The sequence below is a fragment of the Colobus angolensis genome, unplaced genomic scaffold (genome assembly GCF_000951035.1).
Source record: "Colobus angolensis palliatus isolate OR3802 unplaced genomic scaffold, Cang.pa_1.0 Scaffold1, whole genome shotgun sequence".
NCBI classification, from domain to species: Eukaryota; Metazoa; Chordata; class Mammalia; order Primates; family Cercopithecidae; genus Colobus; species Colobus angolensis.
This window is the reverse complement of record NW_012110918.1, coordinates 3,144,900-3,163,270: the sequence shown is the minus strand read 5'-3', so window position 1 is coordinate 3,163,270 and position 18,371 is coordinate 3,144,900. Positions and strand designations below refer to the sequence as shown.

General features: G+C 46.5%; 1 protein-coding gene across 1 annotated transcript in view; it reads right to left on the bottom strand.

Moving 5' to 3' along the window:
* PITPNC1 (phosphatidylinositol transfer protein, cytoplasmic 1) overlaps positions 1-18,371 on the bottom strand; it is a 253,142-nt gene that overhangs the window by 114,842 nt on the left and 119,929 nt on the right. Inside the window, exon 5 of the mRNA XM_011954034.1 lies at positions 7,798-7,869. Coding sequence (XP_011809424.1) covers positions 7,798-7,869 — 72 coding nt within the window. The remainder of the gene's footprint in view (positions 1-7,797; positions 7,870-18,371) is intronic.

Sequence of the window (18,371 nt, the reverse complement as noted above, 5' to 3'; positions counted from 1 at the left end):
TGGAATATGTAAGGCTGTGTCAGGGGCCAGGGCCTTTGTTCCCTGCATTAGTTCATGGGGTCAGCCATAACAGAACACCACAGATTGGGTGGTGTAAACAACAGAATCTAATTAATTGTCTCACAGCTCTGGAGGCTGAAAGTTCAAGACCAACGTGTCTGCAGGGTTGATTTCTTCGGAGACCTCCTCCTTGGCTTGTGGATAGGCTGCCTTCTCCCTAAGTCTGCACGTGTTGCACCCTAAGAGTCTGTTTGTTTGTTTGTTTTTGAGATAGGGTCTCTCTCAGTCACCCAGGCTGGAATACAGTGGCACGATCTTGGCTCACCGAAACCTCCGCCTCCTGGGTTCAAGTGATCCTTCCATCTCAGCCTCCTGAGTAGCTGTGACTACAGGTGTGCGCCACCACACCTGGCTAGTTTTTGCATTTCTTATGTACAAATGGGGTTTCGCCATGTTGCTCAGGCTGGTCTTGAACTCTTGAGCTTAAGCAATCCGCCTGCCTCAGCTTCCCAAAAGTGCTGGGATTCCAGGTGTGAGCCACTGACTGCATCCAGCCTAGAGTCTCTTTATGTGCCCAAGTGTTCTCTTCTTATCTGAACACCAGTCAGACTGGATTAGTGCCTACTCTAATGGCCTCATTTTAACTTAATCCCCTCTTTTAAGGTCCTGTCTCCATGAATAGTCACATTCTAAAGCTTCCACATATGAATTTGGGGTGGAGGAAGGTATATCTCATCAGGCTGGCTCCTTCCCATACTCGAGCCTCACATGGACTTTTGTCTTCCCAGAGGCCTTTCTGACCACATGGCCTAAGGATGAGCTCCCTCTAGCCTGTTTACAGCTTTCCCAGCAGTTAGCACTGCTGTAATTCTTTTGTTTGTTTACTTGCCTATTACTTGCTTCCCCCACTCCATGATTAATGGAGGGCTGGTTTGCCTTTTTTTTTTTTTGTAACAGAGTTTTGCTCTCGTTGTCCAGGCTGGAGTGCAATGGCGCGATCTCAGTTGACCACAACCTCTGCCTCCCAGGTTCAAGTGATTCTCCTGCCTCAGCCTGCCGAGCAGCTGGAATTACAGGCATGCGCCACCATGCCCAGCTAATTTTTTGTACTTTTTAGTAGAGACGGGGTTTCTCCATATTGTTCAGGCTGGGCTCGAACTCCCGACCTCAGGTGATCTGGCTGCCTCAGCCTCCCAAAGTGCTGGGATTACAGGCGTGAGCCACTGAGCCCGGCCTGGAGGGCTGGTTTGTCTTAATGCTGTATCCCCGATCCTTCTCCTAATGCCTGGCTCATAGTAGGTGCTCAAAACTTGTTGAACAGCAAATGGTTTATTGATACTTGAGACAAAATTCGAGTCTCATTGGGAAATCATCATGAGTGCAGTTAATCCCGAGGTGTGGCCATCACAGTAATCACGTCTCATATTTGCATAGCACTTTACAGTTTATGAAGTGCTTCCGTGTAAACGAACCTCTATGCATCCCCCACACCCTGATGGAAGCATTATTTATTCTATTTTTTTAAAACAAAGAAACCAAGCCTTGCTTGCTTACATTGATAACTGGAACTTCAATACTGATCTTTCTGTTTCACAAAGAACAACTTTGTGTTCTTTCATTACCAGCAGAGGAACTAGAAATGAAATACATTCCAGACACTTCTTTTAGGCAGCCTCCAAGGAGACCTCTGTGAAAGACAGAGCTTCAGGTTTCCAGGAACTAAACTGGACATTCTCTCCATTTTATCAGAGGAGTTTCTTTGCCAAGGAATAATGTCCTTGGTGATATGTGGCTAATGAGAATACATATGTTACCCAGGTCTTTTTATTGTGTGAGTGGGAGTGGAATGGAGTGGGGTTTATATGTGCCTTTCGTAAACTGTCATATTTCCAGGAGTATAAAGAAGTGAAGACATTTGGAGAACCTGTTTCTGTTTTCCTAAGTGTTGGTTTTAAATAGTACTTACTATTTCCTTAAATCTATAGTTCTCAGTCTTGTCGCCCCTCAGATTCACCTGGGGGAGCTGTAAAAATCCCAATGCTGGCTGGGCACGGTGGCTCATGCCTGTAATCCCAGCACTTTGGGAGGCTGAGGCGGGTGGATCATGAGGTCAGGTGATCGAGACCATCCTGGCTAACACGGTGAAACCCCGTCTCTACTAAAAATACAAAAAAAAAAAAAAAAAAAAATTAGCCGGGCATGGTGGCAGGCGCTCGTAGTCCCAGCTACTCAGAAGGCTAAGACAGGAGAATAGCATGAACCCGGCAGGTGGAGCTTGCAGTGAGCCGAGATCATGCCACTGCACTCCAGCCTGGGAGACAGAGTGAGACTCTGTCTCAAAAAAAAAAAAAAAAAAAAAAAAAAGGAATCCCAATGCCTCAACCCCACCTCAGACAAATGAAATCAGAATCCCCAGGGCTGGGGCTGCAGCCTCAGCAATGGCTAAAGCTTCCCAGGTGATTTTTTTTTTTTGAGGGGGGAAGGAGACTTGCTCTCTTGCCCATGCTGGAGTGCAGTGGCGTGGTCTCGGCTCACTGAAACCTCCGCCTCCCGGGTTCAAACAATTCTGCCTCGGCCTCCCTAGGAGCTGGGATTACAGGCATATGCACCACCATACCCAGCTAAATTTTGTATTTTTAGTAGAGACGAGGTTTCACCATGTTGGCCAGGCTGGTCTCGAACTCCTGAGCTCAAGCCATCCTCCCTCCTCGGCCTCCCAAAGTGCTGGGATAAAGGTGTGAGCCACTCCACCTGGCCCTGGTGATTTTAATAGGCAGCTGTGATTGAGAACTGCTGGTCTAGATCTTCACGGTGCTGGGGACAGCATAGCCAATGTCTCCTAAGGGAACATATCAGGTTCAGCCTCAGGGTAGACTGTAAAACTTCTCACACTCCCAGCTGGAGAATTCGGTGTTCTGGAAGGGAGTGTTCTGTCCTTCATGCTCATTGGCTGGTTTAGACCAGCCTGCAGCCAGGACCCGTTAAATAAAAATCCCAGGGGGCTGGGACTCAGGCATGAGTTGTTAAAACTTCTCAGGTGGGTCCAATGTGCAGGCAAGGCTGGGAAGCACTGCTTTAAATGGTGCCTGCTTTGTTTGGAAGAGGAAGTAAAGTAGCAAGGCTGCCCCCATTAACCCCATTGAACACCAGTAACCTGGCAGCCGTCACCACATGAGCAGCCTCTCGTTCAGCTGAACCAGGCAGTGCTAAGCACGGACTCTCCCAGGTCTAGATTTATGGCCCTGGACAAACAACAGAACCTTACCTTGGCATGGTGCCGTCCTCCCTAGCACTAAGGAAGGCCCAAATAATTCTCATAAGTATGTGCATAAAATAAATGGGCCTCAATTTAAGACAACTTCCCCACTGCATCCTGGTTAATGTAATCACAGTTTGCAGGTTTTCACAATCATACGTATATTGGTTTTATTTTTAACAAGGAAGAGAAGATATTTATATCTACTCATACTGCCACTATTTTTTTCTTACTATATACTGGGCCGCGTCAAAAAATTACTTATGTGGTAATTGATAATAGGATAACAACATGTACTCAATTCAACCACTATCATCAATATGACTATCAGTAGCCTCTTTCAATTTAATTATTGCTTCTTATCATCATCAATTTCATTAAATTTTTGGCAGGTACGGGAGGAAACAGTGTAGATAGCAGTATGAAGATGGTAGCTGAATGATAAGAGTGTACACCCAGAAAGTGCAAAGAAATGAACTGAGTTTATTAAATAGTTTGGAAATGTGGTGAGACAAGAGAATGATCCACTACTGCACTGCTTTCCTTAGCAACTCTGCCTCCCACCAAAAACTCCACACTCAACCCAGGACAGAAAAAGAGCACACCAGCATATGCCTTGGCTTAAAACACCAGTTTCGAATCCCTGGCTAGATAAAGCTAGCATTTAGTAATTAAAGAATTGTTAGATAAATATACATTTCTCATGTTCAGATTTTGAAGTATTAACAAGTATGAATGGAAATGGATGCGGCCCTCCTTTTCTTCTCTTTTCTTTTTTTTTATTTTTTGAGACAGAGTTCCATTCTCGTTGCCCAGGCTGGAGTGCAGTGGCACGATCTCTGCTCACTGCAACCTCTGCCTTCTGGGTTCAAGCAATTCTCCTGCCTCAGCCTCCCGAGTAGGTGGGATTACAGGTGCACGCCACCACGCCCTGCTAATTTCTCTATTTTTAGTAGAGATGGGGTTTTGCCATGCTGGCCAGGCTGGTCTCAAACTCCTGACCTCAGTTATCCACCCACCTCAGCCTCCCAAAGTGCTGGGATTACAGGTGTGAGCCACTGCACCTGGCCACAACCCTCCTTTTCTGCCTCTCTGGGATCAACCTTGAACCTGCTGGACAACCAATTGCTGCTGAATATGTAAATTAGAGGAGGGCAAATTGGCAAAGAAGTCTAACAAAGTGGGGCTGGGCTGTGTGGTCCAATGGCCTCAGGGGCAAGACCTGGGGTCTGTGGAGCAGAGTCAAGCAGAGCCTGGGGGGGCAGGAGGTGGGAACTGGGCCAAAACACATTTAGGGCCTCTTTAGTGTAACAAGATGGCAGGACTGGGGCTTGGGCAAGTTGGGTGCCATGACAGGGAGACAAGGAGCAGGTCCCCTGGGCAGTTCCAGAGTCCACAGGCTGGGGAGAGGTAGGCAAGCGGGGCTACAACAGCTGAGATTTCTCCTAGAGAAAGCAAACTGTGTCCAAGGACCGCTCGGAGTGAAGAGGTGATCGGTGCTTCTCTTGCAGGCCAGCCTAAGTCTCAAAGGGGCCTGGCCCTTGGCGTGGGCCTGGATCCTGATTGTAAGGTGGATAACCTGTTATTTTAAATTCCTAGGAGGGTAGTCAAAAAACCTTAGCACCTGCCAAAAAAGGGATATATAATAATACATAATCACCATATGAATTTTGGGGACTATTTGAACTGGGCAGAGGATAAACCAGATTACAGTGGTCCCACCAATCTATAGCAATCACAGTGAGGCCACGTGTCCCCTCTGTGCCTCTTTTTTATTTCTAGGTGTGACTGTGTCACCCAGGCTGGAGTGCAGAGGTGCAAACATGGTTCACTGCAGGCTTGACCTCTTGGGCTCAAGCGATTCTCCCACCGCAGCCTCCCAAGTAGGGAGCTGGGACCACAGGCGTGTATGCCACCATGCCTGGCTAATTTTTTAATTTTGCAGAGATGGGGTTTCCGCATGTTGCCCAGGCTGGTCTCAAACTCCTGACCTCAGGTGATCCGTCCACCACGGCCTCCCAGAGTGCTGGGATTACAGGTGTGAGCCATAGCACCTGGCCTCTCTATACCTTTTCAAATGGAGAGCTGTTTTGAATGAACTCATGGAGACAGAGACATAGAGAAAAAGAGAGAAAGCAAGGAAATTTGTTTGGAAAGACTAAAAGATAATTAAAAATTTTTTTTCCAGCCAGGCATGGTGGCTCACGCCTGTAATCCCAGCACTTTGGGAGGCCAAGACAGGCAGATTGCTTTAGTCCAGGAGTTTGAGACTAGCCTAGGCAACATGGTGCAATCCCATCTCTTAAAAAAAACACAAAAATTAGCTGGGCATGGTCGTGTGTGCCTGTAGCCCCAGCTACTCAGTGGGGCTGAGGTGGGAGGATTGCTTGAGCCCAGGAGGTGGAGGCTGCAGTGACCCGAGATCGTGCTACTGCACTCCAGCCTGGGTGACAGAGCGAGACCCTGTCTCATAAAGAAAAAAAAAATCCCCCCATATTTTCATATTATGCCAGGAAAAGCAATTCAGGCAACTGAACTTTATTATCCTTTTCATGAGAGTCCACAGCTACACGAAAATAGTCAAGCTTACTTCAATATCCAGTGACCAGGTTTAAAGAAGTACACTGAAATATGGAAGGTGGTACAGCCAGGAAGAATCATTATGGGGAAGCATACTTCATGGCATGTTAAAAATAACATACTTTATGATTCAATTCAGGAGGAATTGGTTACAAAATAAATTTGTCCATAATCTGCAACATGAACCAAATCGCTAACAGAAGTCATCTCTAAATTGTGGGACTGCTATTGGTTTTTCCTTTCTTTTTTCCATACTTTCTTTTTGCATTTTCCAAGTTTGAATAGCCATGTATTAACTTTTTTTTTTTTTGAGACAGAGTCTCGCTCTGTTGACAGCTGGAGTGCAGTGGTGCAATCTGGGCTCACTGCAACCTCCGCCTCCCAGGCTCAAGTGATTTTCCTGCCTCAGCCTCCTGAGTAGCTGGGACTACAGGCATGTGCCACCATGCCCGGCTAATTTTTTGTATTTTTAGTAGAGAGGGGGTTTTGCCATGTTGCCCAGGCTGGTCTTGAACTCCTGAGCTCGGACAATCCGCCTTGGCCTCCCAACATGCTAGGATTACAGGCGTGAGCCACCGCGCCCAGCCTACTTTCTAATCAGAAAAATAAATCACTATTTTATAAGGATTCAAGTTTAAACACAGTGTGACACTGCTTTAGACATGGTGGTTTTGACGAAGTTGGCCAGCAACGCGCCTGTGATTTCGGCCTGTGACAGGAAAATGGCCCTAAACATTCCCCTTTGGGCTGCCACTTCAAGGAGACACTAATGATGGGGTTCCTGAACACAGTGGTAGGATAGTACTTTTGCCAGCTGTATACTCTCCTCTAGGAAGTTCCATGAACTCGGGGGAAGCCCTGAAGCTTCCAGATCCAGGTTCTTCCTTTCAATGGGTCCTGAGGGAACCCACAGCCTAATCTCAGGTGAGGCTTTTGGTAGGTCAAAACAGTCACCCCCAAAGAAAAGAGAACTTAGAAATGTACTGCCCCAACAGAAAGAGCCTGGGGGTAAAAGCCAGGTCAGAAGATGGGTTTTAACCAACACTAATAAGCAAAATGCTTGGCTGAAATTTAGTAAAAGTCAGAATGCCTCAGGAGGTAAATATTTTGTGGGGGTAGCACCTGATTTTAAGGTAGGATGTGTGGGTGTATACAAATACCACATGTATGTAAGTAAGCATATATGCAGTATGTACACATACATCTGATTCTATTTCCTTTTCTTTCTTTCTTTTTTTTTTTGAGATGGAGTCTCGCTCTGTGGCCCAGGCTGGAGTGCAGTGGCGCAACCTCGGCTCACTGTAACCTCTGCCTCCCAGGTTCAAGCAATTCTCCTGCTTCAGCCTCCCAAGTAGCTGGGATTACTGGCGTGCCCCACCACACCCAGCTAATTTTTGTAGTTTTAGTCAAGACAGGGATTTGCCGTGTTGGCCAGGCTGGTCTTGAACTCCTGATCTCAGGTGATCTGCATGCCTCAGCCTCCCAGAGTGCTGGGATTACAGGCATGAGCCACTGCACTGGGCCTGTATTTCCTTTTCTGTTCACACATATCTGACTATACTGCCTTTTCTGTGCACACATATATTTGATTGCATTCCCTTTTTGAAGAAAATATGAATAGGCATTGAGAAGATATGTACTCCGTCCAATGATCAGAAACCAAATCTTGGAGTTCCTAGTACCCTGTCATCCTCTCCACCTCCATGACAGTCACCCCAGGTCAGAGGCTTCTGCTCAGAGGCCCATGGAAAGTACATAAACATGAGAAAGAAAAACTAGACAACCAAAGAATTCCAGGGAAAAGTCCCAGGGAATTAACCCTCAGAAGCCAAAGGCCAGAGCATCTCTGCGGTCCCAGGCACAGGTCCCACCGCTGGCCCCGGTCACAGAGGGGCTGTAAGAAGTGCTGCAATTTTCAGAGCCCAAGAGGTGAGCATGGCAGGGGAGGAGGGGCTACTCACACGGTCGTTGCTTCCTTTGTTGTCCTCATACTTGGTTTCTATATGAATGGAGAATTTCGGCAGAAAGGAACACTGTGGGAGAAAAGCAAACTTCCATTAGCATGACATTTTTTCTCTCTTCCTATGTTCAGCAGAGCTTCTGAATACTTCCCTGGCCACGTGGTTGGGAGCACCGCAGCAGAGCAGACATGTTAAGATACTAAGTCAATATCCAAATTCAGACAAAGGAAAGCACCTTTAGGACCATGAACAGTTTCATCCAGACAGAGGTCAGGCCACAGAGAATAACCAGCAATAGAGGGCAAGTCCCTGAAGAGGACATTTCCAAAAGGAATATGTTCTGTGACTCCTAGCGTAAGCTTTAGAAAAGCAAACCCCTAAATCACACCGGTGCCAGTTCTGGGGAGTTTACCTTTGGGGAGCAGCTGCCATTGCTGGATTCCTGGGGACCCAGCCTTAATCTTTATATAAATGCTCATATAACATTAGCAAGGGGATATAGTAGAACTTTAAAATCATAGATTATTGAAGTCAGACAGACCTGGCTTTTAATTTTTAAAACATAAATTTATTTTTAAAGTAAAATAAAAAATTTTTTAAAAATTTAATTTGAAAATTGAAATTTAATTTTTAATTTTTAAATTTTATTATTTTTTATGTCTTGAGACAGGGTCTTGCTCTGTCGCCCAGGCTGGAGTGCAGTGGCGCGATCTGGGCTCACTATAACCACCTCCCAGGTTCAAGTAATTCTCATGCCTTAGTCTCCCATGTAGCCCGACTAATTTTTATATTTTTAGTAGAGATAGGGTTTCTCCATGTTAGCCAGGCTGGTCTCGAACTCCTGAGCTCAAAAGATCTGCCTGCCTTGGCCTCCACAGTGCTGGGATTACAGGTGTGAGCCACCACGTCCGGCCTTCTTTTTCTTGTTCTTTTTGAGACAGACTCTTGCTTTGTCACCCAGGCTGGAGTGCAGTGGTGTGATCACAGCTCACTTTGTAACCTTGACCTATGGGCTCAAGCGATCCTCCCGCCTCAGCCTCCCAGGTAGCTGGGACTACAGGTGTGTGCCACCATGCCTGGTTAATTAAAAAAAAAAAATTTTTTTGTAGAGGCAAGGATCTCTCTATGTTGTCCAGGCTGGTCTTGAATTCCTGGTCTTACATGATTCTCCTGCCTGCATCCAGCCGAGACCTGGCTTTTAATATGTAATTTGGATAAGTCATTTAACTTATCTGAACCCCAACAGAGTTAAAACAGGAATAATAATTATTACCTAAGAACAATACTGTGAGGGTTAAATATTAATAAAATGATGTTTTAAAAATGTATAGTACTGGGCAGCAAGAATGCATTCAGCAGACAGCATCCATGGGTAGAAACTGAACCAGAAAAGGCAGCCCCTCTCTTTGCCCACGCGAGGGAGAGAAACCCCAAATGCAACCCAGCCCTATGGCCCCAGTCTCGCTGAGTCAAGTTCTATGCATTCAGTAGATGTGAAGGGTTAAGGTGGCTTGAGAAAAGAATTTTGATGGATGTTGATGTAACCACGCTCTGGCTAGCACTAAGCTGGGCATTAACTTTCTTGGCCACCAGAGATAGGATTGATGGCTAATGGGCAAAATGACCCAGCAACTCCATTGGGATCTGTGGGTGTTGGGGAAACCAGACTTGGGCTGATAGCATTACAGTAACAAGAGGCTGGATCTCTTATACATGTTCCTAGCACTCATATACTGTCTATACCAGACACTGCTACAAATGCTCTGATGTGCTCACTCATTTATTCCTGGCAACCACCCCATGAAGGAGGTACTATTACTATCCCCTCTGCTTTAAAGATGAGGAGATGGAGGTACAGAGAGGGTAAGTAAATGGCCTACAGTCATGCAGCCAGGTGGCCTGGTCCCAGTGTTCATGCTCTTCACCATACTGAGTGGTTCTCAAAGAGGAGTTTCTGGACCAGTTCCAGCAGCCCAGAATTGTTAGAAATGCAAATACTTGGCCAGGCACGGTGGCTCATGCCTGTAATCCCAGCACTTTGGGAGACCAAGGCGGGCATATCACCTGAGGTCAGGGGTTTGAGACCAGCCTGGCCAACATGGTGAAACCCCGTCTTTACTAAAAATACAAGAATTAGCCGGGTGTGGTGGCGCACCCCCTGTTAATTCCAGCTACTTGGGAGGCCAAAGCATGAGAATCGCTTCAGCTTGGGAGGTGGAGGTTGCAGTGAGCTGAGATCGCGCCATTGCACTCCAGCCTGGGCAACAGAGCAGGACTCTAACTCAAAAAAAAAAAAGAAAAAAGAAAAGAAATGCAAATTATTCAGCAGACCAACTCAATCAGAAACTCTGGAGGTGGGGTTCAGCAATCTGTTTACCATGCCCTCCAGTGTATGCTGAGGCATGCTTAAACTGGAAAACCACCTGGCTATAGCACACACATGCTTCAGCCGCACAATGACCATGCTCCCCTTTTAGCCCGGCTGAGATCCCTGGTGGCACCCGCACAAGAAGGCAGAGGCCTGGGACGTGCCATCGATAATTCTCCTGACATCACATGCCAGGGCGCGTTCAGCACGCATCTGTCTTAATCTGAGTGAAACAAGCCACCTGAACCGTGACTAAGGAAACATGGGAACAATCAATCCCAGTAATTGCCTTTATGGAGAACGAGGCCCTGCGATTATTCATTAACACCTTCTCTGCTGTCTCCTCTCAAACTTCTCACTCCATAACCGCTGCCCTCACACCCGGGTCCAGGTAGCACCAAGGAGCAGCTGCTCATCTTAAATGAAGATGCTGGAGGACTCAGAGCCCCACAGCAGACACGGGAACGTGGGGGGATGCCCTGGCTGAGACCCTCTTAGACATGACAAGCCTTTAGGTAAATCGATTTTGTATTTTTTGTCCCATAATTCACATGAGAGTCAACCCAAGGAGTGGGGAGAGCACAGAGTTGTGGAGCATGGGTGTGGGTCTCGGTGCACCGGAGTGGAACACTGAGGCGTTTTTACCCACTGAACCTCTAAACCACTTAGCTAGCCTAACACATGAATTTTAGCATTTGCATATTAAACCCAGTTATGAAATGCAAAACTCCCACGCAAATTAGCAGATGTTATTTTTGAGTGGGGACTTTGGTTATTTTCCTATCAGAATGGCAACCTTGCCACGAGGCTGGGAGTGCACCTGGCTTCAGCAGGGTACTGGCCAGAGAACAGCTCCTGGTAACTCCAAGCGGGTCAGCACTTTCTCCTTCAGCAGGTGGTTGGGGCTGATACTCCCCTTGGGATGTCTGAGGACTCGCTCTCAGAGCCCTGGGGTGTGCGGGTGTCTTGGGTTAAAATCAGAATTATCTGTGGCTCTGGGCTTCTTCAGTGCTGTCACTGAAATCTCTCCGGGGAAATGTCCGTGTTAAGATAACCTTCTGCCTCCCCCATGCAGGCTGGTTTCTCCAAAAATCCAGCCCACTAATCCTAGCGGAAGCTCAGCTTTAAAGCAAAGTCTTTGATTTCTTCCTGATTGGCTCCCTGTTATATCTCACCCGCTGATCTATCCTAAATCCCTTCCCCTCTCAAGGTCCCCTGCCTGGCTTCACCCTTCTCCCCTCTGCCTCGCAGCTGATCACTTTCTTGAGTTATAGTTTAATGAGGACACGAACCACATGATAGAAACACTGACACATCCCTTTCCTCCATAACAAATCTGCTTATTTCTTTAAGTTTCTTATTCTTTGTGAGTCAGAGGAAGATATATCCTCCTCTTTTTCAGTGGAGAAATATTATAATGAAAAGCACTGAGACATTAGAGCCAGCTAACTTGGGCTCAAATCCAAGATGTATTAACCTGGGCAAGTTATTTCACTATGCTCAGCCCCAGTTGCCCCAGGTGGAGAATGGAGACAATTCTTCTCCACTCTGTAGGAGTGTTGGGAAGATCAATGAGGTCACACAGCTAAACCCCAGCACAGCGACTGACACATAGTAGGTGCACAGTACAAATTATTTGTAAGCTCTTCTCTAGAACCTTGTTTCATTGACTATTTGCATCTTCTCCCTGCTTCCTTCCCACAGCCTAAAGATATAATGAAAAGTGTCAGTCTTACAAAATAAATAAGCACAAAGTTCCCTTGATTCTATTTCTTCCCCCATCTATAATCAATTCCATATCTCTCTCTGTCTTCATAAAAAAACTTATTAAAAGAGTAGTCAGTGGCCGGGCGTGGTGGCTCACGCCTGTAATCCCAGCACTTTGGGAAGCCGAGGTGGGTGGATCACCTGAGGTCAGGAGTTCAAGACCAGCCTGGCCAACATGGTGAGACCTCATCTCTACAAAAATACAAAAATTAGCCAGGCATGATGGCAGGTGCCTGTAATCCCAGCTACTCAGGAGGCTGAGTGGGGAGAATCGCTGAACCCGGGAGGCGGGGGTTGTAGTGAGCCAAGGTTGCACCTCTGCAGTCCAGCAAGGCTCCGTCTCAAAAAAAATAAAAAAATAAAAAAAAGAGTATTCAATTTCAGTGCTTCCTACTTTTTTCCGCCTCCCACCTGATCATCAAAGGATTTCCAAACCAGCATCACTCTTCCATGTGCACCCTGGAGACCTCTCTAGGCTGCAATACGGCTGAGCAAGTTCTCCATCCTGAGCAGTAGTTCAGCCTTCTCTTCCCTCCTCCACTCCTTCCCTGCAGGAGATCCCTCAGGTCCTACCCTACCTACAGCCTCTTTTCTTGATCCAAACCCTCTCCCCTGGTGATCTTATCTGCTTCTGACTTTTCATGATTTTTTTTGGCAGATGCCTCCCACATCAACATCTCAAATTCCAACTCCTCTCACATTTCCAGGTGCCCACTGGCTATCCCCAGCAAACGCCCTACAGGTTCCTCAAACTTGAAAGGACCGGACTGAATGCGAATGTTCTCCCTGACTGTACTGGTACCCTAGAGTTACTGTAGCCAGTTCCACAAACTGGGTGGCTTAAAACAGCAGCAATTCATTCTCTCACAGTTCTGGAGGCTCGAAGCCTGAAACCAAGGTGTTGGCAGAGCCACACTCCCTCTCAAGACTCTGGGAGAGAATCTGTCCTTGTCTCCTCCAGCTGTTGGTGGCCCCGGCAGTGGGTGCATCACTCCAGTCTCTGCCTCCGTCTTCACATTTCCTTCTTCCCTCTGGGTCTCCTCTCTTCTCTTCTTACAAGGACACCAGTCATTGGATTTGGGCCCACCCTAAATCTAGGTCCACTCCCCCTTCCCTGGAAAACTTCTTGCTACCAGGCTTTTGTTTGTTTGTTTGTTTGTTTTGTTTTGGCCCATGGTACTATCAGCCCAAAATTTCTTTCCTAAATCTTACTCAAAGACCATCTCAAGTACCACTTTGGAATGATTATCCCACGCATGTGGCAGTATTCCGTTTGTCCCTTTATCAGAGCATGTATCTCCTTTGTCACCGTTACCATTAGTTATGTGTGTCCCAGGCTCACCAACCAGGTGGTAAGCTCACACTCTAACAGGAGGGTGCCCCCCCAACACCAGCACCACTAGGAATGGTGCACGTCAAAGTCGCCCCCCTTTTTCTTTACCCCCCTTCTTTACTCAGCTTCTTCAGGTGTTAAACCATCTCCTTTAGTTTAGGTTTTGCTCGAATAATGTTTTCTGTAACCAAGACTTTTGCTTCCATTAGGAATATACCATCTAACCTAGTCATTCTCAATGTCAGTGGGGAGAGGGGGACCCCACCTCCCAACCCTGGACTTTTTCTCAAAATGTGCGCTGTTCCCTAAAGATCCTGATAAACATCCTTGAGTGGAGGAATTCTGTATCATCGAGGGATCTGTCAGGAGTGTGGGCATGGAAAAAATGTTGGGAATCCTGATGTAACACACCTGAACTTGCTCCAAGAAGAGAGTCACTAGGGTTGTCAGTCACTGGCTAAAACAGGAAGATGTGTAAGGGCTTCTGAAGCATCCAGTGCTCTCTAAGGAGCAGTCATTTGGAAATGCTGAATGTTGAAAGTCCCATTTGGCCCACAGCATATGAAGGAAAGACTGAAAAACCCACTGCGGACAGAATTCTGAGACAGCCTCCAGAGTCCCGGCCACTGGTGCACACATCCTGTGTAATCCTTCCCCTCGGGTGTGAGCAGGACCCGGGGATATGATGGGTTGTCACTCCCCTGGTTGCCCCCTAGAACCTTCAGAGGGAGCGTAGCCTTTGATGGCTAGCAAAAAGACAAGACAGTCAGTCACTCCTGAGACTCTGTCTCAGTATACAAGACTTCACTTTAGAAAAAGCAGAGATTCTTTAGTTGGCTTTGAAGTTGTGAGATAGCCACGTGGATAGGACCCAAGAGAGGTCTACCGGGAACTGAGAGTGACAGCTGGAGGAGGGCCAGCTAGAAAACACGATTTCTGTCCTACAACCACGAGGAATGAGTCCTGCCAACCACCAGTGAGCATGGAAGAGGACCCCGCATCTCTGGTGAAACTAGAACCTTGGCTGATGCCTTGATTTCCACCTGGGGAGTCCCGGAGTCAAGGACCCAGCGGGCCTAGGTTCCAACTCCTGACCCATAGAAACTGCAAGATGACAAACTTGTGTTATTTGTATTTTCTTTTCTTTTTTGAGACAGAGCCTCATTCTGTTGTCCAGGCTTGAACGCAGTGGTGTGATTATAGCTCAGCTCACCGCAGCCTTGACCTCCTGGACTTAAGCAATCCTCCCGCCTCAGCCTCCTGAACAGCTGGGACTACAGGCATGCACCACCATACCCAGCTATTTTTTTTATTTTTAGTAGAGATGAGCTCTCACTGTGTTGACCAGGTTGGTCTCAAACTCCTGAGCTCAAGCGATCCTCCAACCTCGGCCTCCTAAAGTGCTGGTATTATAGGCATGAGCCATTGCACCCAGCCACTTGTGTTGTTTTAAGTTGCTAAATTTGTGGGAGATTTGTTACACAGCAAGAGAAAACCAACACAACACCCAGGCTGCTGGCTGCCTTCTTCCAAATCGCCCATCTGGCTTTCATCTGTGTAAAGCATCACTGACTTTGAGGTTCAAGCATGTGCAAGGGAAGGGGGAATTGGTGCTTTTTCTGACTTAGTAGTTCCACCTATGACATCACCTGCTTTGTCAGTCAATGGCCACTGCTTATTGCCCAGGGTGATATTTACTAGTAACTGATGTCAGCAAGCTTGTCATTATCTGGTGTCCAGATGCAGCAGCAGGCACCTAACCCACAGAGAGGGAGCATGGTGATTTAGTAGAAAAAAAAAAATACAGGTGTTTAGAGGAAAACGGACTTCAGTTCAAACCCCAGCTTCTTTTCCAACAAACTGTGTGACTCGGGGCAAATTGCCGAATCCCTCTGAGCTTCAGTTTTCTCATCTATCAAATGGAGATAATCGCAACCTCAAAGCTGTGGGGTGAGAATGAAAGGAGATAATGAATGTCCAGGGCCAAGCAGCACCTGGCAGGTGCTGGAGAGATGTTGGTCCACTCCATTGTATACACTCCTAGGCAACATGGACGAGAACGCTGAGCTGGGGTCAAAGGCAGATCCTCCACTATGAAGATGCAAGGATGCAGAGGCTTCCGGAAAGGCACCCATAGGACACCTGATGGCTCCTGCCCATGGCAAGGAAGGTGGCCAAACCACAGAGCAGATCTGGGCTCTTCCAGACTCACTCTGAATCCCTGACCTGCTCTGCTGCTGAGAAAATGTCACCACGTGTCCCAGGCTCCATCCTTGGCAGCCCCTTCTTCTGGGCAGGTACCTCTTCTTCTGCGCAGGTGCCCCTTCCACTGGTCTCTTCTCTGAGCTTTCCCTTGGCCCCCTGCTGAATTTATGCAGGGAACAAAAACTCTACCAGGTTCTCTGTGAACTCTTTTTTTTCCTAGATCTAAAGGGCGCACCTCTGCTGGTTCACTCAGCCCAATTGCCAAAACCAAGGCTCAAAGAAGTTAAGAAACAGAAGCATAAAACAGAAGTTGGGAACCTTTGAGGCCACAGAGATGACTCTGCTTACAGGCAGAGGGGGAGGCACAAAAGTACTCCTGTCCCCGGAGCCTGGGGGAAATCAGTGAGTCATTTCTGTCCCTCTCCACCTCTTCTTCCTCCTCTGGGCTCACTCCAGGTCTGGAATCCTCTTTCTCATGAAAAATCTTTTCTTTTTTCTCTCTTCCTCTTCTCAGCTAAAGGCACAGCTTGGCAGGGAGAATAAAGCAGAGAAAGAATCATAGAAAATATTCACTTAATTGCATCCAGTGTTTGTTTTGCCCCAATCCCCTAAAAACAGGAGCAGTGTTAGGAAGAAGTCAGGGAATCAAGGCAGGAGCTCGCCTATCATCTCATCTTTGATTTTCTAGCTTAGATCCACCTAAGCCAGAGGAATCTTACAGGTGTTGCTGCCATCTGCTCCCTGCCATGACCCTCTTCCTTTTATCTGGTGTCTAAGCATCTATAATTGGCCTTCCAAACCCAGTGGAATCCACCAGGATGAACCTCTTATTGAAAAGTGATATTCTGGTACCTGTAAAACCTCCAGCACCTAAAACTCAATGTGCAGAAAAGTGATGGTGGAACATTTAAATGCATCTGCTTGTAGCTTTTGGAAGTGATGGGGGGATCTGCAGTGGGGAAGAAGAACGCCAGAAAAGACAAGTCAGGTATCTGGGTCTCTGTAAGAATAATTTCCAGACACAAGCCCTCCCAGGTTCAGTGTCGGGAAATGAAAACAGCATATGCAGAATGCACGGCAGAACTGAATTTCCAATTCACTACAGACATGCTTTGGAAAACATGAAAGAGCTATTTTTGGTCCAGTGATTGATTAGGGTTGCTATGGCAATAAGAAACACTTACAGGAACAAAATGAAATGTAAGCAAACCAAAGTCTTAAAGAGAAAGGGTCAGACACATTGGGGATTTCATAGTCAGTTTCTGGGTGGTGCTGGCAGCCCTTACTGCTGTCTCTGCACCTGCAAAGGGAGAGAGATGATGGTGGCTGCAGAGAACGGGGGCCCTGGGGATGGGTCTGAGGCCCTCTAGGGCACTGTACTTCAGAAGCAAGAAGTGCAAAACTTCTGGAAGAATATGCACCGCTCACTTTGAAGACTGTCATTATTGTCATCAAAGGATACTGTATTTCCACAGCACCTAGTCTGTAGCAAAAATGTAAGCTAAAAGATATTAATCCTGCCCTATCCCACTTTACAATGTAAAATAAAAATTAAAATATTCTCTATGACACTGTATTTCTAAGACCTACTTAATGATGCCTCATTTGCTGGGCTTGTTAAAAACAGATTCCAGGCCTCTCTCCTGATGCCTTGCTTTCAGTAAGTTGGTAGATTCTGGGAGCCTACCCCACCCGAACTCAGGAGCTGTTTCCCCCTTTTCCCCAAAAAATATAGCTTTACTATTCAAGAGACAGAGGCAGGAGGATCACTTGAGCCCAGGAGTTTGAGGTTGCAGTGAGCTATGATCACACTACTGCATTCCAGCCTGGGTGACAGAGCAAGATCCCATCTCTGAAAAAGTAAAATAAAATACATAAATAAATAGCTTTACTCACATACCATATAATTCACCAATTTGCAGTATACAAGTTAATGGTGTTTAGTATATTCAGAGTTATACAACCATTATGACAATCTAATTTTAGAACATTTCCATTACCTCCCAAAGAAGCCCTGTATCCATCAGCAGTCACGTCCCCATTCCCGCCTACCTGCAACATCACATTGTACGCGACCCCTAATCTCCTCTGTCTCTAAGATTTGTCTATTCTATACATTTCCTATAAATGGAAGTGTATCATATGTGGTCTTTTGTTCCTGACTTCTTTCCCTTAGCATGTTTTCAAGGCTCATTCATGTTCTAGCATGTATGGGTACTCCATTCCTTTTTCTGGCCAAATAATAGTCCACTGTATGGACATACCACATTCGATTTCTCCATTTATCAGTTGATGAACATTTGTTTCTATTTTTTGGCTACTATGAACAATACTGCCACAGGTATTCTTGTGCAAGTTTTTGTGTGGATATATGTCTTCATTTCTTTCTTTCTTTCTTTTTTTGAAATGGAGTCTTACTCTGTTGCCCAGGCTGGAGTACAGTGGCATGATCTTGGCTCACTGCAACTTCTGCCCCCTAGGTTAAAGCAATTCTCCTGCCTCAGCCTCCAGATTAGCTGGGATTACGGGCACCTGCCACCACACTTGGCTAATTTTTGTATTTTTAGTAGAGATGGGGTTTCATCATGTTGGCCAGGCTGGTCTTGAACTCCTGACTTCATGATCCACCCCTCCTTGGCCTCCCCAAGTGCTGGGATTACAGGTGTGAGCCACCGCACCCAGACATGTTTTCATTTCTCTAGAGTGTATATCTAGTGTAGAATTGCTGATCATACTGTAACTCTATGTTTAACCTTCTGAGGAACTTCCAGACGGCTACCACATTCCAAAGTGGCTGCACCCTTGTACATTCCCATGAGCAGTGTAGGAAAGTTCCAATTTCTCCACCTCCTTGATATACTTCTTGTTGCCCAGGTTTTTTTTTTTTTTTTTTTTTTTGTT